General features: G+C 37.8%; 1 protein-coding gene across 1 annotated transcript in view; it reads right to left on the reverse strand.

The window, feature by feature from the left end:
- pcdh15b (protocadherin-related 15b) overlaps nt 1-27155 on the reverse strand; it is a 302478-nt gene that overhangs the window by 38991 nt on the left and 236332 nt on the right. The window contains exons 25-26 of the mRNA XM_036572205.1: nt 5695-5804; nt 3421-3561 (exon numbers count right to left, since the gene is read on the reverse strand). Coding sequence (XP_036428098.1) covers nt 3421-3561; nt 5695-5804 — 251 coding nt within the window. The remainder of the gene's footprint in view (nt 1-3420; nt 3562-5694; nt 5805-27155) is intronic.

Genomic DNA, 27155 nt, shown 5'->3' on the forward strand with positions numbered 1-27155 from the left:
ACCTCTAAAGATCAGTCTTAGAAGTTGGTTGCATTTTCTGCTTCTTACGATCCATAGAATCCCAAACACATTCCATGATGTTGAGGTTTGGACTTGAATATGTTTGGGATTGCCAACTAGTTGTTCTCAGAACACCAGCGGCTTTATTATTTGATTTGCAAGTTTTTTATTTTTTTGTCTATTTCCTATTCTCAGTAATGGCTTTTGACAGCTAAACATCCTTTCAGACCCATAGTGTTGAGTTTTCTTACAGCGGAAGGATGGACATAAAAAAATCTGTGAATATTTTCATATCTTCTCTCTCAAAGATGAAAGCTTTAAGTACTCCAGTTTTGGATTTCCCTATGCAAGTGGATTATCTCATTATCTCCTCATAAATAACTATTTGGCTTGAAATTAAATAAATGAAAGGCGGTGTCTGACCTTTACACAGTACTTTGTCATTAATGCATTTAAAATACCTTCACTATTTTACTTTATTAAAATCTTATCTCAAAAGTATCAAAAATAGTGTATCCATAACCATTTCATGCAACCATGTTCTGGGATGTACCTTTAGAGGCAATAAATGTCTTTGATGTCTGGTTCCCATCACCACCACTGTGACGATTCCCTCCAGAGTTTCTCACACCAAACTACTTAATAATTTAATTATGGTAAAATTTAGTAAAATTGGAGGAATTCCCCCTCAACCCCTTAAACTCTAGTCTTATAATTCAGTTATTAATCTTAAGACTTAGTATTCTATAACAACTATGAATTACTCATTGACCACTATAAACCATTTATGTAGACTATGGAGTTACGAGAGTGAGGAATGGAAATCTAAAGCCACTGATTGATCCCTTAAAGTTGTTAATTGTGGTCAGAATAAATAAAAAATCACTGAATCTACCCTGATTCATCTGATTCGATAGACAGAACTTTTATACACCGCAAAGCAATGCTTTTACACTCTGTTCTGTCATTTCAGCAGAATGCAGAGTCATGTTGTGTTGTAGTGAAAACAGTAAAAGCAATAGCGTCATTCATCATCTGACAGAATGCAGTGCTGATGCCAAAGGGGGGCTTCCAAAACATTCTCGTCCTATCCCCAATGTGGCATGAATCCCTCAACCACAGTATGGGCAGCGCATAGGAACAATACGCAGGAGGACTATACCACTAGTGCATTGCTACAGGCTAAGCTGTGTTTTTATGAAGTGTTCTCGTTAATTGAGCGAAAGGCCTTCAATCCACTCGGTTCAAGAGGCCACGCATCCTCCCCCGGCCAGAATAAATCTAACAATGTGGCTTGCTTTCACACTACCTCCTCTGCATTTAGAGCTGGAGTACTGCCTAATGTTCTGGTGGCTTCATCAATTGATGGAGTGTTGAAAGAAAACACAGAACTGTTAAGATCGCTGCCAGATTACGCTGGAGTCATGCTCTACCAGCAAAGCCACCATTCAAAGAAAGTGTAGGGATGCTGAGAATGTATTTGGCATGCACATGCTTTTCATCTTAACTGGCTTTCAAAATGATGATGAGATCTAATCAAAGTCAAACTCGATTGTGACTCTTCCAAACATGTTTGCATACTGGCAGGGGTGTAGCACCAAAATTTGGGCTCCAGGCATAGTAATGTGCTCAGGCAACCCAAACTCCCCTCTCTGAAGAAATTAAAGGAAAGTGAGGGAGGATCATGGTTAGTTAGGTCCATCATTAGCCCGTGGTCCAATGCCCCTGCATACTGGGGCTAATGAGATAAATAAATTATCGCCTCCAGCGACCCCATCACACTGATCAAACTTTTCAGCTCCAAATGACATGACTCCCAATAATGAAAAGCCCAGTCCCAAGACTCATGACAGAAATCCGTTTGAAACTGAACCATCACATGCACTAAAGCCCTAGGGGTGCTGCAATTAGTCACAAATGAAACTATAAAACTTCTCCGGCCAAGCAACAACACCAACAATTAACATGAAAGCCAGCAAATTCCTTAAATGCATAAATTTCTCATAGTACATATAAATATGATGACAAAAGCTAAGTATTTAGATAACTTATTTGTGAACTTATAACTCCTGCTAACAGATATAAAATATAAAGTATGTATTTTTTAGTAATATATTTTGGAAAGTGAACTAATTATGAACAGTTTCCACTTTAGCTACTGCTAAAAATGTCTATAACTAAAGAATTTATAACTTCACACGAGTTACCTAATTACTTATCTATAAGGTATTTTTTCATATTCACATACTGCATAAAATGTAAAGCTTATATCACTGTTAGAAAGCTATACATCTCAGTAATTCACTATGATGATTTGTATACATATACTGATGTTGTACAATTCAGTGTTTGTTAATGAATAGGTTTGTTATCAATGAACAGAAAAACTATGTACAACTTTAAGAAATATGAATACACACGTCAACCACTACATGAAATGTAATTTATAAACATCTGTACATTTTCTGATTCGGATTAATGATTTGTTCATAGCTATTAATGGTCATTTACTGATTTATTAAACAAAGTTATTAAATGTTAGTGAATATTTCTTTATTTATTCATTTATGGTGGTGGGGTGACCCTGTACAAAGTAAGGAACAGTGATTCATTTGTCTATAAGAAAACAATATAAACTACATGTGATGCATTTAAAACATGATTTCCTTTGAACATGTTAGACTCCATTTTCATTCAGAAGCAGCTCTGTAAGCTTTACATTTTCTTCTTGAAGACTGTATTTTGAGGCAGATGTTTTTGGACCATTCACAGCATCAGCCATTCATCATTTTAACCTCTTTCTGCAAGCTCCCTAGTGGTGGAATTAAAATCAACTTGGATATTTTAATTAAAATAATCAAAATAAATATTCACACCTCTCCACAAGGACGAAGATAAAATGGATAGCACAACTGCACCTTTCTTCATATTAAAAATTTGTGTGCAGCAGCCGCAATAAAAGAAATTAACCCAATAAAAACACTTTTATAAATGTTGACTTGCTCGCTTAGGAAAACGAAAATCCAGTTTGCGTTTGATTTTGTAAATCATACAAATTTCCATCAACTATATCCATCAACAAAAAAAACAGCCTAGTGTAAAAACTAATGGATCTACAAAACATGTGGAAATGGCATTTTACTTTAATAAAGCGTGCCTGGCTTTGTCTTGTTCAAAGGTAGAGACAGTGATATGCTTTTTTAATGAAGTTTATTGTGGCTGACTATTGTTTCTAAATAAAGTTCCGAAAAGAACTAGGCTTTAGAGAGTAACTTAGAGGTAATGTGTATGAGATTACCTTTTCCAGGAATTAATCAGTAAAGTAATCCAATTACAGAAGTCATTCTGAGTAGCTACCCCAACACTGATTATTTATCAAATGTTTTGAACGTGGCTGCAGAGCTCTAGTGGCTGACTCACTTTTGGAAGGTGCCCGCAGGTTGGAGGAGACCACTCTCATAGAGTCGGCCTCCACACGCAGGACGTAGCTGCTGTTGCTCTCATAATCCAGTGGCTTGGCTGTGCTGATGACTCCAGTGTTGTTGTTCAGGGTGAATTCACCTGTGGAAAAACAGAATAAAAGTTGTATGAAGAGCACAGTGTCAGTGCATTTAGACTATTGTCAGCTGATAAAGCTGGTCCCTCAAATAACTCACTGCTCGAGTGAAAAGTTTTACAGAATGGGCTTTACTTTCCTTAAGTCCAAGACTAAAACTTAAGGAACACTTTACTTACAAATTATAACTTCACTAAGAATTAATGAAAGCTATTTGTATACATTCACTACTAGTTAATTTACATAATGTTCTTAGTAGCCCCCACTAGTTTCCATTCATAATCAGGAGTGTTACGAATTTTAAGCAAAGTTTTCCATTAGTCTTGGTCTAAAAGCCATCCTGCAGTAATGCCTTGGGTCAAATTTGAAATTCAGATGCAAGTGCACGTCTTGAGACTCATTACCGTTCATTAAGGATTATCCTAGCACTTAGGTGATGTCACCATGTTAAACACCTAGGATTCGGCAACTTTGAGGGCTACGCTGATTGCCTTATCCTGCTGCTTTTATGCCCTCTAATGAAAACGCCACTTTGATTACCTGTGTTTTCTGATTCCGCCTGATGAGAAAGAACCAAAACCAATTCCCCCTCATTTCCGACCGGCTCCAGATGTATTCAAATGCGATTCCCAATATGGCAGGCAATTTCATCTGAGCATGAGGTTTAATCATGCTGATGATGGGCCTCTCTATCTCTCTGCCTCTCTGTGCATCTCTCTCTCTCTCCCGCCACAGACAACATCAGCAATAAAGAACTCTTCCTCAAACAAAGCCTTCTGTCAGAGAGCTTTGGAGCTCTCTCAGCAGCTGCACGCAGTCTTTCGGCCGAGTCTGTAGTATTTTGTTATGCCGTTCACAGTGTTAAAGTCAAAGAGTTACAGAATATAATTTGTTACATTACCAGATAAGTTACCCTGCAAATGTTTATACTACGCCAGACAGGTCAGTATAGGCCACGGGGGGTCCAAGTCTGGTAATGGAGGGCCTCCAGCACAGTTTAGTGATTTCCCTGCTCAAACTCAGCCAAGGCTGGCTTTACACGGTGAAACAAAACTTCAGTGAAACTTGACAGTTACACAAAGCAATTTTCAGTGGCCTGTGTTTTGAATAAACAGGTTTTCTGTCTTCTGCCATCATCTGTATACCATCAATAACATAAACACAGCATACGTTAGTTATCGCTGCCAATAATAAACACGTTTTGTAATTTAATTGTAATTTTTCTGATTCATAGCCCATTGAAACAAGTGAAGATCAATCAATACCTTTGTTGTGCATAAAGTCTTGTTTAACAGAAAGAAAAAAACATTCTTAATATTTTTGTTATATTATTTGTTGACACTGAAGCACAGTGCAAAAAAAATCTATTTTGGCACATGTAAACATCTTAAATCTAAAGTCAAAAGTTTGCAATCATTTGTCACAGTTACAATAGCTGTTATTTTATCCAGTGATAGTTTAAACAGGGTGGACTAAAGTACTACACACCACACTAGACACTAGAAGGTATTTTATGATTGTTTTTTCATATTTCACATTTTTGGGAACACCAAAAAGTGATAACGTGCTGCAGTTTTCTACTTACAGCAATTCCTTTGATAACTGCAGATTTGATCACCAATTTTCAAATGCATGGCATTCTGGATGTTAATTCTATTATAATTTCATTCTCAATATTATACAGCTTTCTTAAGTATTATAAAATCAGCTCTGTTCATAATTCTATTTGTGAATAAATGTATAAAATTCCTTCATTTTTCACACAAAATGTAATAAAATTTAGTTGAAACTCATAAAGCTGTAGATTATGTCATATTAAAATCATATTGTACATGTAATAAAATTGGTTTTATATTAATGAAAATAATGTGAATATTGATTCCAAGCTAATCTTCAACCTGCTGATACAGAATGTAACAAATGTAGTTGATTATGTAGCTAATCATGTACTCATGTAACTACATTTCAAAACTGACAGTAATATCTTGACTTTTCAGAGTTAACACAGTTTTTAGTTGTTCTTTTTTTATTTGCATCCCCCTCAGATCGATTATTAGTAGCATTAGCTTTATGTGTCTGAGTCTATGCTAGCTCTTCATCAGCAGACACAGGCAGACACCTGTAGTGCATATACTCACCCCCTTCATTACCCTCGATGATGGAGTAGACAATGCTTTGATTTATGGCAGCAGCAAGGATGACACCCACTACACTGCCAACAGGAGCGTTCTCACTGACCGGTGGAAACCTGCATAGACACACACACACAGTGGGGCACAAATTACACATGTGGGTTGTAACAGAGCATGTGAGTGGTGCAGAGTGGGAGCGGTGCAGGGAGTGGAGCGATGTTATATTGCCCAGAGCGAGAAGCAGCTTTTTAGAAAGTACAAGCATCAGTGTTCTTTCTCACACCAAACCTGCTCCAATACATATGGATGTGTAGCATCTTGTCCTTACGTTCAAAACATATGATAAATATCATAAGAGTGAATTATATGGAGTGGATGTGGAGCGGGTCTATAGTCTATATACAGAGAAAATGCAGATAACGATGCCACTTTGCATTGCACTGAATTAACTCCTATTGTAAAATCCTATGTACAACCGCTATCAAGAACAGCCTACAAGCAAAAGCTTCCTTGTACTTTAAAGTTGATGCTAGGCTCATCTTAGCAGCTTTGTCGGTTATAAGAAAGCAAGCAGGGAATGCCATCTTAAACCAGTCTATAATAGAACGTATTGATCACAGCAGCAGATGCAGACCGTGTGTGCTTTTCTCCCCAAGTGTATTCATATCCTTTCACCCAAGGACATGAATACGCTTTATTCTGCGTGATACGACAGGATAACAATGACACGCAATCTGAGTTACTGGCAGGGAATCAATGGCCCTGGCTGCCAGACGGCTTGATTATTTCACACGCGGCGTCCTGGCTGAGAGCATGACTCCATCTCATTTTATGAAACAAACTCAATTCATTTGGGCAGTAACAGCCTCCCCCAGCACATTTTTAGGTTAAAAAACACAGAACGTAATTAATATGAGAGTTAAAAGAATCTCCAACTCTGTGGAACAGAGGTATTAGAGGAATATTCCAACGTTGTTCAGTCTGCTGCATCTGTAGCGTACGGTCCATTACCAAGGACAAACACCTCTGACAGAAAACCTGTTTAGTTAAAATACCGGCCACTGAGAAGCTGCTGAATGACAGTGTGTTTATGCGGTTTATGCAATGTTTATGCAAAATATGTGAAAACATGGATTATTCAGGCCAAGGTATTTTGAATTAAGCTGTAAATCTATATAATTTCAGAGATGAGAGTTTTCCAGAGATATTAGTTAGTGGTAATATGTTACCAGTGTAAGGGAGTGGGTGGAGTTTTCACAGGCTCCGCCTCATCATACAAGGGCCGAAAACCTTATGCTAGCCATACACTAGAAGACTTTGGAAATACTTTTGAAAGACGAAAGTCTGACATGCTCTAACATCTAAAGACAATGTGTGTGATTGTGCAAAGACTGGGGATCTTGCAGGGTCACTATTTGCAAGACTGCAAGTACATTTTTGAGATTATTTCCCATCATGCACCTGGTTGAAATTTACATGCAGAGAAACCCTTTTCCTTCTCCACTCTATAGTGGTACAAATGGGAAGATACATTGGCTGGGCATGTAAACATCTGGGGCTCAGCCTAGTTCACAGTGGAATTGTATATTCTGGCAGATCATCACCCAGTATTTTTTATTTAATATAAAGATTTACACATAAACAAAGCATGGTTGATTGGGTACTATGAACTAAACCATAAAAAACAAATAAACAAAATTATAAACCACTGTAACAGAAAGCAAAAAAAAGGAAAAAAAAAAAACAGTGATGCATCTTCAGTAGTGCCATTCTTAAAGTCCTCTGCACATTTCATTACATTATTGTTACGCTCAGTGAACCTGAAATATTAAAACGCTCAGTGAACCTGAAATATTAAAAATATTTTAAAAATATTAAAGCCAGTCTATATTTTAAGTTAATATGATTATTGTTTTAAAGTGGAGCAGATTCGCCTTTTTTACAGAGATTTCAGGCACTCATGCATGCATTCCCTCTTCCTCTCTCTATCTCTCTCTCTCTCTCTCGTGCCAGACGCATGCGCTCACCTGCTTGCTCTCAAGCGCGCCCCTGGCACGTCACTATTTACATGAGCCAAGACTTAAAACTTACAATAAAATTAAACACGGCTGATTTTGTTGTAGCATCAAGACGAGAAAAAGACTGACCTAAGACAGCCATTCTGACCATCTCACATTAAACAATCGAGATGATGCGAGAGCGACGCAACTCTAGCAAGACTCTAATGATTTTATCACGACACTGGAAAGTTGTCTGCGACTGTGAAATCGCTTAAACAGTTGTTTGGTGTAAGGCCGGCATTAGTGAAAGCGAAAGTGACCAGAACTGCTTATTTTTTACTGTGCTGCTTCAATGCTCAAAAGTTGGGTGCCTAGCTTATCTTAAGACCTTTACTGTTAAAGGAAAATATATGTACAGTTATATATGTTAGATATTTTATAATGTAAACCTTCTTGGGTCATTTCTATTAGGCCATTCATCATGAAATGTTCATACAAGTATAATATATAATACATAATACATAGTATAGGAACATTCTTGTAAGTACAGGAATACAAATATGAAATTATTATCCATCTATCTATACACTGCATATACAGCAGTTAGAGATTATGTTGAAAAAGCTTGTGCTTTCCTCTAAAATGCTAGTGAGCTTAGGGAAGGGTGTATGTACTGATCTGTCTACAACTGGAATAAAGCAGCACTGTGATGTACAATTGTCTTATTAGAGGTAAATGCAGCTGTTTTGGCTGTTACAACTGTGAAAAATGTCATATGTCAAGAATTGACAGGCTTGTTTTATGACAGCATGTGAGGCACATACAAGTATGTGGTGGGGAATAAAAAAAAACTAAATTATGGAGACACTGTGAGAACGTCAATTCAAAGAGAGAAAAGGTAATATAAAGGTAAAAGTAATTGTTAGACAGACTGTTAGATGGAGAGACAGGGAGAGTGTTTGAGTGTACAGTAATGTGCAAAACTCAGAGATCAGCCTTTTGTTCATTCAGTTTCCAGTCAAAATGGCATTTCATTTATTTTTCAGTATCAGAAAACAGACACTGAACAAAAAATACACAAAGGCCTCCAACATAAAGTACACTATCAAGTCTATCAGTATCCAATTTCCACTCTTTGTGTTTGTGCACTCTACTGCCACTTCAACTCTTCCTTCCAATCTTAAAATCAACAAGTTACAAATGTGTCCTCATAACAAAAGCTGTTCCCAAAGGAATCACTGACATTATGAGCCTATTTACATCTTGTCTTAATGTGCTTCGTGTCCAGATAGTATCTGGATTCCATTTACACTTTTTACTGAATCGTGTCTCCAGTGTGACCAGATAAGATCCGACTATACTTTTTCCACATAAAAAGCATGTCAGCACATACACCGTTTCTGTTTTACTTTAGTTTACTTTTTTCCCCTGTTACAACACGAGTAGACAAGCTCAACTTGGGCTCTTTCACCTTGGACTGCATGAAGGCCCTTGGTTTAGAGATAACTTCAGCCTTGGGTGTCCTCCATCTTTAGTTTCCTTGTTTAAAATCTCACCTGCTAGTCAGCGCTACGCAGACACATATCCGCTCACGTAATTGTTTATGGATAGCGAAAACGCATCGTTTACACTTGTCAAGATCTGTCTCTGACCACCTCTAAATGTGGTTTGAGTGATTCGATCATAATCCAATCACAATGTGTCCTGCAGGTGTTTACATCTGGCTTACAATGTGGTCAAGCAAAATCCAAATGTGATCTGACCACTAAAAATGCATTATATAAGTTAATGTAACACAGGCACTATGTTACCCTTCAAACAGACACTAACATTCACACAAGCAACTACACAAACGCACCTTAGCTGTCTCACAAATTTCTCTCTCATTTGCATCTAAAACAGCCACGTTTTTGAAGAGATTAGACGTAAGATCATCCACATATTCACAGGGCAAGTCAAAGGAAAATATACAAAAATCAAAAGTTCCAAAAATGGAATTGAAAAATGATTTAAAGACACCTAACACAGTGCAAGATGTGGTAGACCACCAAACCGCCACCAGTTAAACAGTACTTTAAGCTTTTATCATTGAGAAAGATGAGAAAATTAAGCTCCACTCTTGCTTCAGATCTGAAAAAATCCACAGGTGTTTCAGCTCATCCTTCCAATACTCAAACAAGCCCATCTGGCACCAACAATTGCGCCATGGTCAAAATCAATGAGATCACATTTTTCCCCATTCCGACGGTTGATGTAAACATTACTTGAAGCTGCTGTCACAAGATTGTCTGATTAGATAACTGCATGAATGAGCAGGTGTACAAGTGTTCCTAATAAAGTGCTCAACGAGTGTATATACTGTGCACGTTTATAGAGACCTTGATATTACAGTTGCAACTTCTAACTGCTTATGCTGAGGTTTTCAACATACTGTCTGAGATGTTGCAGTCATAACAGATTCTAAAGCTCCAAAGCAGAAAGCCTTTTATTTAAGCCTTAGCCCAGTGCTGAAATGGTAAAGCTCAGGAGCTAAATTACGATGGCCAACATTTCTTATTAGTATGGTGAGTTAAATAAGACCTTGCACTAACTAGCAGCCACACTGATAACGTTAAAGGCTGTGCTGAAGGTTTTAGAATGTGGACGGCAAAAAGAACACTTAACTTACTTAGCTCCATGACAGTAGCTACGCTGGGAACCCAGTGCCAATATCTGATATTTTTCATGACCATATCTGCCAGTGACTCAAATAAGTAAACACTTGGAAAATCTAGAAATTAGGACCACAAATTCCTGGATTGGCATTACATTTACTGAGTTACAAATTCTTTAAAATGAATAAAATGCAGACGTTTGAGCACAGCAGCCCAGCGTCACCTGAACATTCTGCTCTTCCAGAGTAAAACAAATACACAATCAACTATCAGTTTGAAGCAAGGAACAATGATCATTGGTGTCCGGCCTATCATTGTTGGATGGTCTGTTGCTAGGTGGTTGCTATGGTGTTGCTAGGTGATTGCTATGGTATCCCAGGTCGTTTCTATAGTGTTGTTATGTTTCTGCTCTGGTATCCCAGATAATTGCTAGGGTGTTGTTAGGCGGTTGCAAAGGTGTTGCTAGGTGATTATCATAGTAATCCCAGATGGTTGTTAGGGTGTTGCTGTGTCGTCGCTATGGTATTCCAAGTGTTTATGAGGTATGGTATTCTAGGTGGTTGCTAAGTGACTGCTATCCCATGTGGATGCTAGGGTGTTGCTAGGTGGTTACTATTGGTATGCCAGGTGGTTGCTAGAGTGATGCTAGGTGGTTGCAATGGTAGCGCAGATGGTTGTTATGGTGCTGCTATGTGGTTGCTGTGGTATTCCAAGTGTTTGCTAGGGTGTTGCTAAGTGGTTACTATGGTATACCAAGTGTTTGCTAGGGTGCTGCTAGGTAAATGCTATGGTATCCCAGAAGACTGATAGGGTGTTGCTAACCAGTTGCTACTGTATCTCTTCTGGATAGCAAGGATGCTGTTATGCAGGTGCTATGGAATCCCACATGGATGCTAGAATCTTGCTAATGTGCTTGTATAATCGTGATGTAAGTGGTGCGCACAAATATTTGCCCAAACAGTTCTGCCATTTGTTTCTATGGGAGAAAAACTATCATGTAATGATCATTGTACAAAAACTGTATGTCCAATCAAAAAGCTGCATACAAGCACACCATTCCCAATCAGTTGAGCACTGCTCCACAATTCAGAGTGATTCATGCTTTATTTTCAAACAGGTCAGAATTCTACCAGGTTCACCGCGCACCCCCCCAACCCCCCGCCCCCCCCGAAAGGTTCATCCTTTTCCCTAAGGCTGATGTTGTGGTCCATGTAAAACTCAGGGGCCGATTTGTCTCCCCAGGTACTGCAGGAGGAAATACACTTGAGCTTTTCTTTTTCTGGACGCTAGCTACTTTGCCCCTTGTAATCCCTGCTTAAACACTTGTCCACCCTACACACACACACACACACACACACACACACACACACACACACATACACTTCCTCTGTCTTTTCAGACAAACCCTTCTTGCCAGGCCCATGGTGTGCTGTGTTTGCCCAGATAAGAGTGGATCCTGCTGCTTTTTCTCAGTGCGCTCACACAGCTCTAATGACTGCTCCACACCAGCACACGCTTAAGTGCTGGAGACTAATGAGGTCCTCTGAGCCAGGCCTGCGTCCCCACACACCCACACCACTGCTTCTCTACACCCCTCACACACTACACTTTCTGCCACAGTCCATTCTATATACACCCATTAGCCACTTTTTTAGAAACTCCACTCTGTAACTTCACCTGGTGTACAGTTAGAGACGAAAGATCATCTGCTTATCTGCTGATGCACGATTTGCACAAAATATAGTACTGTCAAAACATCAGTGAGCATTTATTTAATTTAGAACAAGTACAAGTTTTTTATTTTTCAGCATCAGTTTTTCAAACAGCTTCTGCTCTTTTCCAGAAACAGGCTTTCAGTTTTTCAAAAAAAACCTACACAGAGATTCTCCCACACCTCCAAAGTTCAATCTTAAAAGTTGATCGCATTTTCTGCTTCTCAAACCAAACACGTTTAGTGATGTTTGATGGTCTGGGCTCTGTCATATTTAGTGTTGAGCTCTTTTCTCACAGCGGAGGGATGGACAGAAACCTGAACCTGTGTATTTTCTGAAGCAAGCATGGATCTTGATCTTCTTCGATCTCTCAAAGGTGAAAGCTTTAACTCCTGTTTGTGGAGGTTGGTGCCTGGTTGTTAAAAGTCCCATTTTCTCTATTTCTTTTAATCATTTTTGAACTCTAGTTTTAGAAACTGTTTTTATTTTATTTTCCTTGACTTTCTCCTTCCTTATACAAGTGTATTAGTTCTCACTTTATTTGGATAGTCCACTACAGTCCCCTACAGATGTTCAAATTGTTAACAAACTAACTGTTGAAACTCAGTTAATTCTAAACAGTGGTGGGGTGAGGGTTAGGATTTGGATCAGGGTTAGGGCTAGGACCAGGGTGACCAGTGAAGTTTGGGTTTAGGTATTGGGTTGAGGTTAAAGTTAGGGTTAGGATTAGAGCCAGGTTTAGAGTTAAAGAAAATTATGGTCAATTTAGTAGATATTTAGTTGAATGTAACTTCACAGTAAATTAATTTTCTACACAGCATCTAAAGTGGACTATCCAAATAAAGTGTTACAGAGTATTATCTCACATCTACTCACAGAAACATCCTGAAAATTGAACAACTTGTATCTAATGACTTTTGACTGGAAATTTAATAAATCAGGGTGTTCTCTGCAAACTGTCTCTATTGATCCTATAAAGCAGTTGGAGCTCAGAAAGTAGCCAGTGAGGTGGGTACAAGGTAGAAAGTGGCAAGTAACTGCAGGCTCCTTGAGTTCTCCTGCACTAAACTCCCTCAGCTAATTCAAAGTAAAAAAGGGTGTTAAAAGCGGAAAAACACTAAAATTTGCAGTGCAGAGCTACTTCAGGATGAAGATTTGGGGAACACTGGTATAAATGCCATGGAGGTTCTACACTCTAATTTGCAGCTTGTTTGATGGCTTGTTTGATTAAGACAACGGTTTGAAAATACAATATCTTTGGGGCTGAGAAAAGTTCAGCCCTTTAGATCTGTCTTATATGGGAATAAGAGATGATACAGATATCTTAGTTCACATAAAACAACACAGCCGAGGCTTTCATGTTGTCTGAATTACTTCTTTTACGACAAGTTCCAGAATCTAATGTAAATATCACATCCTTTGATCAGGATCTCTGCTACATTTGTGTAAAAACACAAAGCCCTCAACTGGTAATATTCAACATATATTCAACATATATAATATTCAATATAACATACTTGTTATTAGCAAAACCTAAATCAAGCTCCTTGAATGCAGATTAGTTTGAAGCCAAAAACTCTATAAAATTACACAGTCCTTTGAAATCCCTGTGTTAAATTTACAAACAGAGTGCCACTGGCAAAATATTCTGATTTGTAAATAATAACAAGATTTTTTTCTTTATTATTATTATTACTTTTTATCACAGACTTAGGCAAATACTCTGCATACCAGCTGGGAGGAATACTGTCTTTGTTCATATTCATGCTATGAATGTACATTCAATTGAAAACGCTTCAGAAACCCCAGGCTTTGTTTTCTTGGCATGTAATAAAAGAAACTATGCGCTGGCATCCAAGCACAAAATAGGAACATAAGTTATCTAATGCGAACCAGAGAAGAGCTGGCTGATAGCGATTTGGCATGGCTATGTGATAACTAAATTTCTTCGTATGAATAAGCATATCTGACTGCTTCCACAGCATACAGCATGCACATTAGAAAATCCACTTTAAATGACTGCCGTAGGAACTGAAGTACCCTGATGGCGTTGTTGGCTTTGAAATCTTTGTGCATTGAAGTGGCCTCTAATTCAACCCTCAAATCATGGCTATTAAAGGAATATTTCAGCCTGAAAATGCTATCATCTGCTAATAATGACAAAGTTAACATCGTCTAATGAACTTTCCCGCAGATGAAACAGAGGACAGCTTTCCCAATCCAGAGGGAACCCTGTGATGTTTCACATTGGAGCTGTAATCTTGTAAATCTGTCTGTACCTGACCTGAACCAGCTGTTTAACTCACTTTCATTTTAATGCACACATGCTGAGAAAAGTGCACATACTTGTTATCTCTTGGATGCTGCTGCCACGTGGGTGATGCTGCCTGTATGATAATTTCGGCTTAAGTTTAGTCTTAAATCCTCCTAATTCACATTTTTTGGGATTGTATCTGCACATTCCACTGAGGTCCACTTATGATGTATATGTATTTTTATATGTAGCACAACGATCATACTTCATTTTCACATAGCCATTTTGCAACCTTCATGTCACTGTATCTTTTAAGACTGGTATATGTAAATGACCTCTGTTCTGATTGGATGTCCTGTATTGCACCGTGTTCAAACACATCTTAATTATGAATGGGCAGGGCTAAACTGCTATAGGCTGAATAGGCAGGAATATGTAATTGATTTCATGGCATCACAAAAACAATTCAAAATGGGTTGTTTTTGCAGCTTAGTTTCCACTGTGGATTTTTTGTTTTGTTTTCTGTTTTTCTTTCATTCTTTATTTGTGGTGATGTTGGATCTTTATTCTTTCAAGTTGCAGTATGAATACTCAAGTACCTGTATATTTTTTTAACTTATGTCAATCTAACAAATGCATGCTATAGCACTTTTTAGGACTACCATCACATGGCCAGTTTCTAAGCCTTTAAAGGAACGAGATATTAACAGTACAATGGTATTCATAGATCTCCGTCACTGAAGGCCACATACACAGCATGCGTTTCGTGAGTTCAATACAGACTGAGTCTGCAGATAACAGAGCACTGACTGGGGTGTTGCAAGATGACTAAGACTGAGTCTAAAGACTGGGTTGCTGTCAAAATAGACCAAACGCTCTTAGAATAAAAACTAGGCTCTTGCAGAAGTGAAGCACAGCGTGCTTTAAATTAAGAAACTTCACTGCATCTCATGTCTCACGACTCTCTTTGTTGGCACAGGAAAGATTATATATATATATTATATATAAGATTATACCATATATGGACTGCAATTGACTGGAGACTGAAAGATATATTTGCTCTATTATTCCAAAAAAGTGAGGAAAATGTGCTTTTTCATGATATGGGCCCTTAAAATGTTTTGCTGGATGTTTACTTAGTTTCCTCCCTCCCCTTTTCAATCATTGTCAATTCACACTTGCAGGTAAAGACTCCATTATAGCATGCCGCTCTAAGGCTAGGAGGGAGGGCTGCTTTCTCTTCTCAGGCTCCACAAAACTCAAGTTACTTAACTTTCTGTGTATGATAAAGAAGTTAACTTGACAAAGAACTCTTCCAGAGTACAGCTCTTCTAGTCTAGCCAGCTGTAGGCAATATAAGTATATAGTGCAGTGAGAAAGTCATAGTCTGGCTTTATACAGTGACATACTCATGTCACTTTGGTTGCATGAGACGCACATGAAACTAAATCGCAACTGATCTGGTACTCAACACTTGCAACAGTTGCAACTGTCTCTTGCTTCATAAAAAACTCAAACGTATACTACAGAACCCTAGATAGAAACATACAAGCTGCTATTTTGGCTGGAAGTAATTTATTGTGTTGCATCCATACTTCCAACATTCACACCCAATTTTATGTAATGCTTAAATTTGGAATAAATACAAAACCTCTTTACTTAAAAGTTCAAGGTCTCTGGTAAAAAAAAAGAAACATTAAAAGTTGTTGTATGGTTTATATATTTTTGCTCAAGTAATGCTCCAAGATGTACTTAAAGTAACACTATATAAGATTTTTTGTTAAAAATTCGTTAAAAGAAAGAAGTAGCATTACTGAGTCACAAGAAAAACCACACTAAAATATGGTGTCCATGCGTGTTGCACTGTAAAGCCTAAAATAATAATTTAAAAGTCACGTATTATGTGACTCACGTATTTACGTATTAATGTCACATACATGGCCTCAAAAAGAAGGTCCGGTTTAACGTTTAGGTCTTACATGTAAAATCAACACTACACTTAAAAACTTAACACTTCATTTGAATGGTCCACTGTAGGTGCTTTGTAAATGCTCAGTATATCTTTTAGTAACATTCAACTAAATATCCATTAAATGCAGATGAACTTCAAGAGTAAAAGAGTTTATTAAATCTAACACTAACCCTAGGGATAACCTACATCTACTCCTAACCCTAACCATAATGTTGTTGATAATCAACTGAACATCGCCAGAAGGTTTGTTAATGATTTAGGTATCTATAGTGGACCATCCAAATAAAGTGTGACCGTTCATTCACTTGCGTCCTCAGAAGGCATGTCCTTCACCAAGTTTTGACTGAGTTTTCTTTCTATATTCTTTTAACACGTTTAAAAAAGTTTATATATTTATCTGCTTGTGGGGGTCCAAGGCACAACCAATATTACAAAATGCTGTTCATGTACCCATTGGGTGTAATTACACATGCCCTCCAGAGAGGTCTTCAAATCTTTATTTATATATATATATATATATATATATATATATATATATATATATATATATTTATTCAAAAAGTGTTAACTCAATGTTTGGAACAGGGTGTTCCTTACTGAGTGTTAATGAAATGTACATAACCATGACATTGGTTATGTACATTTAAAAATAATGCTTTATGCTAGACTTGCACACATGCTATTATTCATCCCATTCACCATGTAAGTAGGCAATCACAGTTGACCTGTACAAATATACAGATATATACATCTCGTTCCTGTTACATGTTCAGTATGCCTATGAAAAGCGTGTATTTCTGGCACTAACAAGGCTGCCGTTGTCTGTGCTCATTGTCAGAGATCATATTTATTTATTTTCTTAAAAGAAAATTGTGAATGCCTGCTATGTCTCATTATTCTTAATTTCATAAAGGAAGGAATTTGATGAAGTCATTCTGGGTTTGATATGAAATTGTGTATTGTATATAAACTTCCTGCCTCAAATTTCTTTACAGTGGTGGTGATAGAAACCAGGGATCACGTCTACAATGCTAATACGACCATTTACTGTCCAAAATCAGTGATGAACCTACACAAGTCTTCTTTTTATATAGTTTTTATATGTAATGTTGATAATAATAAAACAGTACATCTGAAAAAATACATCTTCTTCGAGCACTATTTTGCCTTACAACACCCTGCATGTACCTCTCCTCTACAAGTGTATTAAAAAAAGGCTCTGTAGAACTATCTACAGAACTATCTTAAAACAATGACTTCTCAGACATCAGGCAAAGTACTTGTAACAATTTGTGTAATGGCTTTCTGTGAGGTAGATAATGAACATCTAGTTCCTATCACCAGCACTGTGAACAATTCTGACTTGGTAAGTTTCTCTAGAACAGATAATTTCAGATCAAACCACTCTGAATGACTTTCTTAACCATTTAATTATGCAGAAAATGTAAAAATCAGTAGAATGTAAGTTTTGCCTAAATAATCATTTAACAATCTTTTCTTTTCCAAACAACAAAAGCACATACTGGAACGCTTTCAGCAGTGCAACCCTCTGCATTAATAAAGCTACTTGTTGATCTGTTACATTGTGCGGCTTCTGCTGCAGTAGTGTCACAGGCTTTGGTGCGCTCCAGAAACTCAAAATCAAACAGTTCCCAAATGCGGTTTCCAAATGCACTCAGGATGAAACGCAAGCTCCAGTTGAAAATTAACAAATGTTTCAGAACATAAAGTCTCTAGAATTTTGCTTGAATTTCTGATGTATTTCATCAGAACAATGGGTCTCATTCACCAGCTGTTCTTGAAAGCCACTTACACGGTAAGATTCTGACATTCACCAGTGTTTTCTTATTTGGGATTTGTTCTTAGGTAAGAACAGAATTTACACACACAAAAGTGCAAACAATTCTGTGGTTTAAGAACACATCATGAATCTGAAATAGACTTTCTTAAGAGCAAATTTAAGAAGAAAACTGTGGAAGATATTGGTGAATTATTCTCTCAAAATAATTACCAATCATGTCAAAATAATTAACTTTCTTCTTAAGAAATAAGTCATTTTTTAACTTTGCCATCATTTTAACATAGAAAGTAATGAAATACTGGAGAAAATGAGTCATTATTTCTTCATGACTCACAATATAAACCAAAAAAAGTAAAGACTTCTCCTATTTGGTGGAAACAGGCTTGGGTGGACTAAATAGCAGTTCACATTGCGCTGGTCATATGTTAAAGGTTGTATATATATATATATATATATATATATATATATATATATTATATATATATATATATACACACAACATTTTAAACATTAATACAGAAGCAAACAACTTCAAACAACAAATTTTTTATGTAAAGATATAGTGGAGTAACGGTGTCCTGAGCAGAGAATGAAGGCACACCCCCTCTGTGTGTGTTCTAATCTGTTTTCGTGGCCGGCATAGCCACATGTGCAGGTTAGTCCTGCCCTGTGAAAACGTTGGCCCTCCTCACATTTTGTTTTTGCCCTCCCCAGATGGTGACCACTCACACAGCATTGCGTGTGCACCATTTAAGGTAGAATGGGAAAATTCAAACAAGAAGGATCTGTATAAAAGAATAGTCTCAGATCAAGCTTTATTGGAGAAAACTCAAAAAAGGGTGCCAACAATTATGGCACATGCAGATTTGAGAAAAAATTTATTTCATAATAAGACGTAATTTTTTTCTTTCAATCATTGTACTTCAAGGCTAGGTTTTTGTTAATGTTTTAAATGAAAGCTCAAAAGAATAGGTAATAAAGAATGTTTTTACAAGGGTGCCAGTATTTGTAAAAGGAATTATATTGACATATTAGTGAGGTGTTCAACATTTTTGGCAACCCAAATCCCAGGAATAAGTTTTGAATTTTTGAAACAAACTCACTGAAAACCTGGTTAGCATTTTTAGCACCTAACTAGCTAGAAGCCTCCTTTGTAAGCCACATTGCAGTGTCCTGTTGGCCGGTGGTTCGCCTGGTATTGTCGTTTTGGTGGTCTTTCTGCTGCTCTCCCTGCCTTGGGTTTTCCATGTGTGCCCAGGGAAGGGCAGGGAGGTCCAGAACAGAGCCTTATCATCAAATTTAACTACTGCACACGGTAATAAGTAATAAGGCCCTTCTTGTAGGTTATTTATGGTAGGTACACTACTTTAGTATGTATGATAGCCTGCATCCTCAGGGACCTGTAGTAATATGGCTGTGCGCAGTAATTTGTGTTGAGCACAGCCTGCACAGCCGGCTCAGCAGGATATCTATGCCTTACCGATGCTAAAGTAGGTAAAGGGTTTATTTCATTTGGTTGTGAAATTGGTATGATTGTAAACTTTTTGTGTCTCTGGACAAATGTAAGGTGAAGTTGGCTGCCTGGAGTGGCTGCCTTTTTAAACAGACAATGCACCTGTAGTTTGTCAGGACAGCACATGTGCAAAGTTGGCATTTTACTATCCAGAATGGCACTGTGGATCTTGCTGGTGGTGATTTTTATGCAATTAGAGTGTGGTGTGTTTGCACCCATGGACGCAACCTTGTCTTCACTGTTAATGAGAATGGAATTATGTCACTGTTTTAACTGCTTTAACAAATCCTTTAATATTACACGTAAAGTGGAAGTTGTTGATGGAGTAATTCCCGTCAATGTTGTTGCCCATTTAGTTCTGTGATTCTGCAATCTTAATTTTGCGGTTTAATAAATGAAAAGCTATTCTAATTTACTGGGTTGCTCTTCGTGCCTTCATGCCAGGGAAAATCTGTGCTTCATTGTTTAAACCATTACACATACACTGGCTATGTATGCACAGGGAAGGGCAAGGAGGACCCAGAACAGAGCCATACTGCCAAATATAATTTATTGCAAATGGAAACAAAATATTTTCTTTGACAAAGTGGTCCTGACTGAACATAGGTTTGATTCCTGACTTCTCACTGCAATTCCATTACCAAAACACTTGATTAAATTTAATGAAGGACTGATTAGTCAAAGTAGGTTGTGGATGGTAACTGTAAATGTTGAGCTTCCTCAGGACACATTTGTGTTGAGCACAGTCAGTAATGAAGGGTTATTCCATTTTTTTGTGAAATTGATACACTTTGTAAACTGTGTCTCTGGAGAAAAGTAAGGTAGGTTGGCTGCCTGGAGTGGCTGCCATTTTAAACCAACAATGTTTCTGTAATTTGGCAGGACAACATGTGTGCAAGTTGCCGTTTTTCTATCCAGAAAGGCTTATTAGCCTTAGCAGCTAGATAGGCCAAAGTAGGTTGTAGGTGGTAACTGTAAATTTTGAGCTTCCTCAAGACAAATTTGGAAATGGGTAAGCGAACACACTGACATACATCAAAGCACAATGTAGTGTTTATTTGTGTATTCATGTTCGGTCTAATGTTATTACTTATACAGAAATATATGCTTTTTATAGAAATACATGCAAATAAATGCTTCCTGCCCAGATAAATGGCTTCATCGTTAGCACTGGTCAAATGCATAGTTTACAAATAAAACAAGATTTAGACCAACTGTGGGAAGCCTGAAAACAACAACCAGTGGGGTTACTATTAACTTAAGACTGCCTAGAAGCAAGGAGCTAGTTGCTAGACAATTATGCTATTGTCACATTTAATTTTACCAACTGTTTTACTGTTCCTCCTGCTCCTTATCACACTGAATAGAAATGTAAAAAATCTTCTACATACAAGCTGAATTTTTCAGCATTTTTTGACTGCCATTGCTGTATTAGTGTTCGCAAATCCAATTTGTTTGCAAATCTTTGAAAATTTAAATATCATAAAGATGTCTTCAAGTAATATAATTTTGCCATGTCCCCTTTGTCTCCCCACGCCACCAGCATTGTTCAGCATTAGAATTTCTGAAGGAAGTTTTCCTTTAAAAGGTTAAACCGTAAGCTTAGCTCTTTTAATCTGGCTACATCATTCCCCACAATACCATTGTCAACCTCTAATACATGCCAGTGAGTGGTCGCATTGTGACTCAGCCATCAAGTGCCACGAGTGGCCAAAGCCAGCTGAGTATCCACTTAAGAGTCCACTCCCTCCCTGTGTCTGCACTTACCGCGCAACAAAAACAAGCCAGCATTGCTCCTCTGCGAACCGTGCCTACCCCTTTCAAGTGAAAGAGCCCTTTTCCGCTGCTATAAAGGTTCTGCCCGCAGATTAGGCACTGACCTTTTCAAACTGTTTGCAATCGGTGCTGTTGGCAACCAGGTGGCATACTGTGCCTGTCCTTTCTGAACAAGAGCTAAAGGGCAAGCCTCATCCTGGTTAACTCGGTGGGGGTAGAGGTGGGCGGTGGTGGGGTCGGTGGGGTGAGTGAATTGTCATTCTGCCATTCAAAAACAATTTCCACTTTGGTAGAATGTATTAATACAGAGACTGTCATGTAGCTATTATGTACCCAGCATTCCACAAGGTAGAATGCTAATTCCCACTATGGCTTTACAAATCACGGTTTCCTGTGATTTAGTGCACCACTGAGGCCATTTTAACACCTTTCAGCTCTAGTAAGAACAAGGGGTCCGAGGGTCACCACAATCAATTAGAAAATAGATCAGCAGCGTCGTTATGAGGGGATGAGGTCTGGGACTGTCATTCTGAGTGGTTTGATGTGAACAGGTGCACCAAAGAAGAACTTACAGACTCGGACTTCATTACAGTGGTGGCGATAGGAATCAGGCGTCATAATGATCAATGAATCTTCACATGTCTTTTGAGTACTCATATGAAGTTGATCATGTTAAAATAGTGGTAAATCTGGGGAACAAACGCTTTCTTAGAGTAATGTTTTGCCTCACAACAGTCTGCATGTATTCCTCCACCGTGAATGGCTTTTTCTTTCTTTTCCAAAGTTATGTATGTGTCTTGTGAGTTTTGTTACAGGAGGTTGTTTCCCACACCTAAACCCCTTAAAAGACACAGCACCTTAAGTTTTCTTTGAAGTTACGAATTGGAAGTCTTGTTGATTTCCAGTCACCAACTCTGGAGTCAGAACTTCCTCCTCTGACCTTTCGGTTGATCCCATTCTGAACTCCGATTCTTACACGTCAGAAGACGAGACACCACATGTAAATTTCTGAACTGGTGCCTCTTTCTGTCCTTCATAATTTCCGAAGATGGACTTTTTTTTTTTGACAGAAGCCACCAGCCGAGGCCTAAGTCTATGAACTCAGGGACACAATTTTAAGCGTAAATATAAGTTTCTCTCTGCTTCTCTTCCAATACTGGCATGGTAGCAAGTCTTGACATGTTGTAAACCCTCTAGAATCTAATTTGGCCTGAACTCTAGATACATATATTTATCACTGTTGCTTGTCATCTTACATAAGGTGTTAAATAATCCTACATTTGGTTTTCATTCAGGCAACAAGATAGCATGTTTGACTTTACCCATATCTCTTAGATTTCTCATATTGTGATAAACTACAGACTAAACAATTGTTTCAAGTGTTTTTGCCTCTTTCCTTAAATAAACAATGCATTTACTGCACATGGCGCTTCAGTTCTGTCCATCAGCATGAAGGTTTTTCTAAAATAATTGAAGCTGTGTAGAACTTGACAGGTTCTGAGTAGGGGTATGTTTTTGAAGGATGCAATGCCTGCAGCTAATAACAAGACTAAACTCAAATTGTCTATTAAAGACTCAAGATTCAACTCACTCTGGCACATTAGAGACTTGAGACTTGACTCGGACTCACATGAATTTACTTGTGAACATCTCAGGCATCAGGTAGCTTGTTTGTAACCATTTCACGTAACATCATTAGCAGGCATCATAAATCTAGGTCCTATCCTCGACTCCAAAGCTTCTCTGGAATTTATTCTTGCACAGCAATCCACTCAAAATTACCTTCTTTACCATTTGACCATTTAATTATGCAGAAATTAAGAAAAATCATTAGTTTGGTAGTAAATGCTGATCTTTCTACGGAAGTCTCTCAAATTGCTGAAACGCGGCTTTAAAAAAATCCCTTCATCCAAAGGTACTCCAGAGGTTACAAGATTTGGAACCACTGTAGCAGATAAAACGCCTTGCAAATAACAAAACCAGCAGCAAAACTACACACTACACTTGAAAGCTCTAGTAGATATAAACACCCTGTTGTTCTCATTGTTGAAAGCTTTTTGCCTCATTTACACATACAGCACTCTTTAGGATGTTTATACCAATCACGCCAGTGAGTGTCCCATAACAAGATAAGCACATTTGAAAGATAAATTATTTAAAGCCTTATGCATGTGTAATGAGCAGACAAGAAAGAAGGGATAGATAAGTGTCTTCTTTGATTTAGCCATTCTTGGATTAAAGTAAAAGAAGCCACAAAGATCTGCAATACGCCCCAACTTGTAGGGGTGTCAGATCATCAAAGTAATCGAAGACAAACAGCAAAATCACTCACTCTGGCCAAATCAAGCAATTATAAACTGAAAGGGTAGGGCAAATGGTGTCAAAGGGTTACATTCACACATTAAAGGATTATGTGTCAGTACTGAAGCCATTATCCATAAGTTACAGATATAGCCAAGCGAACTAAGGTCGCACTGTTTCTAAGCCAGTGTTAAATGTGATGCATAGTTATTGAGCTTTATCATGCAAGGCTTTTGTTCAGTAGAGAATCTATGTGCTCTCCAGGGAACAGCCTTGAAAGGTATGAGTTTGAAGACAAATAGTGCCATTTTCCTCCAAATTTATTTTGCTGATAATATATTTAACGCATCAATGAGTCATCCTGATTGTCCCTGTTGAGAGCAAATGACACCACACAGACTGCGTGAACTTTGATGTGCCTTAGAGATTTATGAAGTAACCCAAGGCACTGACTCCACTCACCGAGTCGAGACTCATTCAGTTCGTTTGCTACTGGAAGTTGCACTTAATTGCGGAAATGATGTCTTTTGTACAAATGTTGAACACGTGAAGCATGACCTTTCTATGGCACTAATGAGGTATTGCACTCAGTTGCCACTTTATTAGACTGACCTGCTTGTTATCACAAACTACCTGCTTTTCCAAACCGGCTGCAAGTCAATATATAGGATGAGGTTCTGCTGTTTCTGGACCAAGCACTGCAATTGGCAGGGTAAGTGACCTAATCAACTGCGACCCTGGTATGACTGTAAGTGCCATATCTGGGAGCTCCAGCATCTAAGGGACTATCACACTGCGCCGTATCTAGAGTTCTTAGAAAGAACAGTGCAATAAACAAGAAATATCCGCTTTGGTTCTGTAGCTAAAAACATTCTGTTAATGAAAGAGGTCAGAGGGGAATAGCACATCCTTTCAAGCTAACTGGAGGTCCACAAGTAAAAGAATCCTAGTTCTTCATAACAATGGTATTCAGAGAGGCTTTCAGAGAGATTTCTGAGCACACAAAGCAATACACTTTAAATATAAGACTTAGCCTGGCTTTACACTGTGAAACTTCCATGCAACTAGTTGAGACATATGAAAAATAACTGCCAACTTGGATAGTTACTCAAAGCAATTCAAATACAATGAACAATAGTTATTAGATTACTCCACTAGTTAACCAATCTAGCAGCTCATATATGTTGATACACCATCTATGAGCATCTTTATGCACATGTTCAAGCTGTCATTGCTGTTTTTCTTTTAAATATCTATATATTTGTTGTTTTTTTTTATCTATCTATGGTTATTTACTATATATTTGACTTTTAAATCTGTTCTGTGACTATTTAAGTAGCCATTACAGTTGTATTCCTGACTCCTTCTGTACTAGAAGCACTACAAGTATCACCTTCTGTAATAATTTTCATCCTTTGCATAGGAATCAGAGCTCTGTGTAAAAGTAGGGATGTCAAGAGAGGGGAAAATAAACCTAGCTACGCAGACCACGATAACAGCAATCTAACAAAAAAAGATTAAACGGTGGAACACGCAGATGTCTAAACAGCTGTTAGCTGGCTAGCAGTTAAACCAGCTGCTTACAGAAACGTCACGGTTCAGATAACTGTTTAAATGAAAAACTACCACCCTTGAGTGAGTCGTTTGAACAGGGGTGCCCCAGTCCATATGGTCCATTTATGGGAACTTAGCCGCAAAAACAGCCTGTCTGAAATTCACTGTTTTTGTCATGTCACGAAAACGAATGCATTTATATATCCACCTATACAGCCTATAGCAGTTTAGCTCCGCACACTCAATCTTACATTATAAGGACTGTCTAAACCTGTACTGCTTTTTAGATGAGGCACAACATAGGGCAGCCAATCAGAACAGAAGTCAGTCTTAAAAACATAGTTATAATGCTTAGTTTCTCTAACTTTAAGGAACAAAGAAAGGTGAGAAAATGGTTACATAAAAATGAACTGTGACAGTTTTTGGTACATACACCCACATGTGCATCATAAGTGCAAGAAAAACTATTCGGAATTAAATTAGATTTTTTCTGCTCTCACATAAGTAGCCTAGAAGATGAGTAACTTCTCAAATTTCTCCTTCTTATGAACACATATTTGTGTGGTAAGGATTCAAAGTTTAGAATATGCACTTTCAATAGTTTCAGTAAAATGATTAGCACTTTATATCATGCTTTTGTAATCTATAATAGGCGTTGATTCACGGGCTGACTGAGGATCAGAAATGTGTTGCTTGGTCTGCTGCCTTGTTAAGATGATGGTAAGACATAAATAACAAGAATCCATGGATTCGTCCTGTCTCATGTGAGAGAAAGCAGCTGCTGATGCCGTAATTTGTGAAGAATGTTTATCTGGCACACTTTAGGCTGTTTGACACCGAGTGAGCTTCATTTGAATGCCGTAGCAGACCTAAGCACTGCAGCTGATCGTGTGTTTCTCCTGCTACAGTCCAGATAATGCTCTGAAACTGGTTCCACAGAAATAATGGAGAGTTCAGTTCACTCCTATGTAGTCCTTTGATGTCTATATAGTTATTTACTTTTGAAATGAGGATTAAATCATTAAATCACTAAATGTTTTTACTTTTTCTTTTTATTTTATGCCACGAAAAATAGATGGTGAAGATAAATATTTGTGGCCAGGTTTAATTCTGTATACACACAAAACCCACAGTGTCAACTGACATATTCAACAGTTTGAGAATTAAGTAGAATTAACAGTGCAGTGGTAGTAACAACTCTGAAGTAACAGCATTTACACTTTGCTAGAATTTTCAACAGGCCTACTCCTTCCAAAATGAAAAGTATCACACTGTACTACTGCAATGAAGTTATCCTTCTTTTGGGAAGTTTATATCTAGCCTCCAAAATCAAGCTGCGTAAAACAAGTAACCTTGTTAAATATTCAGTGCTGCCCACTTAGGCATCCTATTCTAAACCCTTGCACATCAACTCACTTCATAAAGAAACTAATTTGGTAACAAGGGATACACAGTCATAAATTTTTATGGCCGATTACAATTCAGATTTTTTTTACTGCCAAATTGGCCAGTGACCTTTTTTGGGCCAATTTTTATGAGACTTGCATTTAACCCAAAGCTCATGCTGTGTGGGCTAAATGAACACATTTTCAGAACGTTCTATTAGTCAAAGTTGCAAAATCAATAACATTGTTTGCTCTGATCAGCCAAAATAAAAATAATAAATTGGCCATGCTGAATATTTATTTCATCAAATTTATTTGCTGATTTAAATGTAATGAAAATATAGTCTTGTTTTGCAGAAAGAAAACAATCCTTTATATTTTTGCCATGTTTTTGTCATTTGTTGACATTGAAAAAAACTAAAAATGTCACAAATGCAGATCCACTCCTGGCAGTAGAGAATGCAAATTGGATGTAAAGGGACGAAGCAGGCGGATAAGCAGATAAGGGAAACAGGCAGATAAGCAGAATATTTTATGGAAGTTAT

This window comes from Colossoma macropomum, unplaced genomic scaffold (genome assembly GCF_904425465.1).
Source record: "Colossoma macropomum unplaced genomic scaffold, Colossoma_macropomum, whole genome shotgun sequence".
Classification (NCBI taxonomy): domain Eukaryota; kingdom Metazoa; phylum Chordata; class Actinopteri; order Characiformes; family Serrasalmidae; genus Colossoma; species Colossoma macropomum.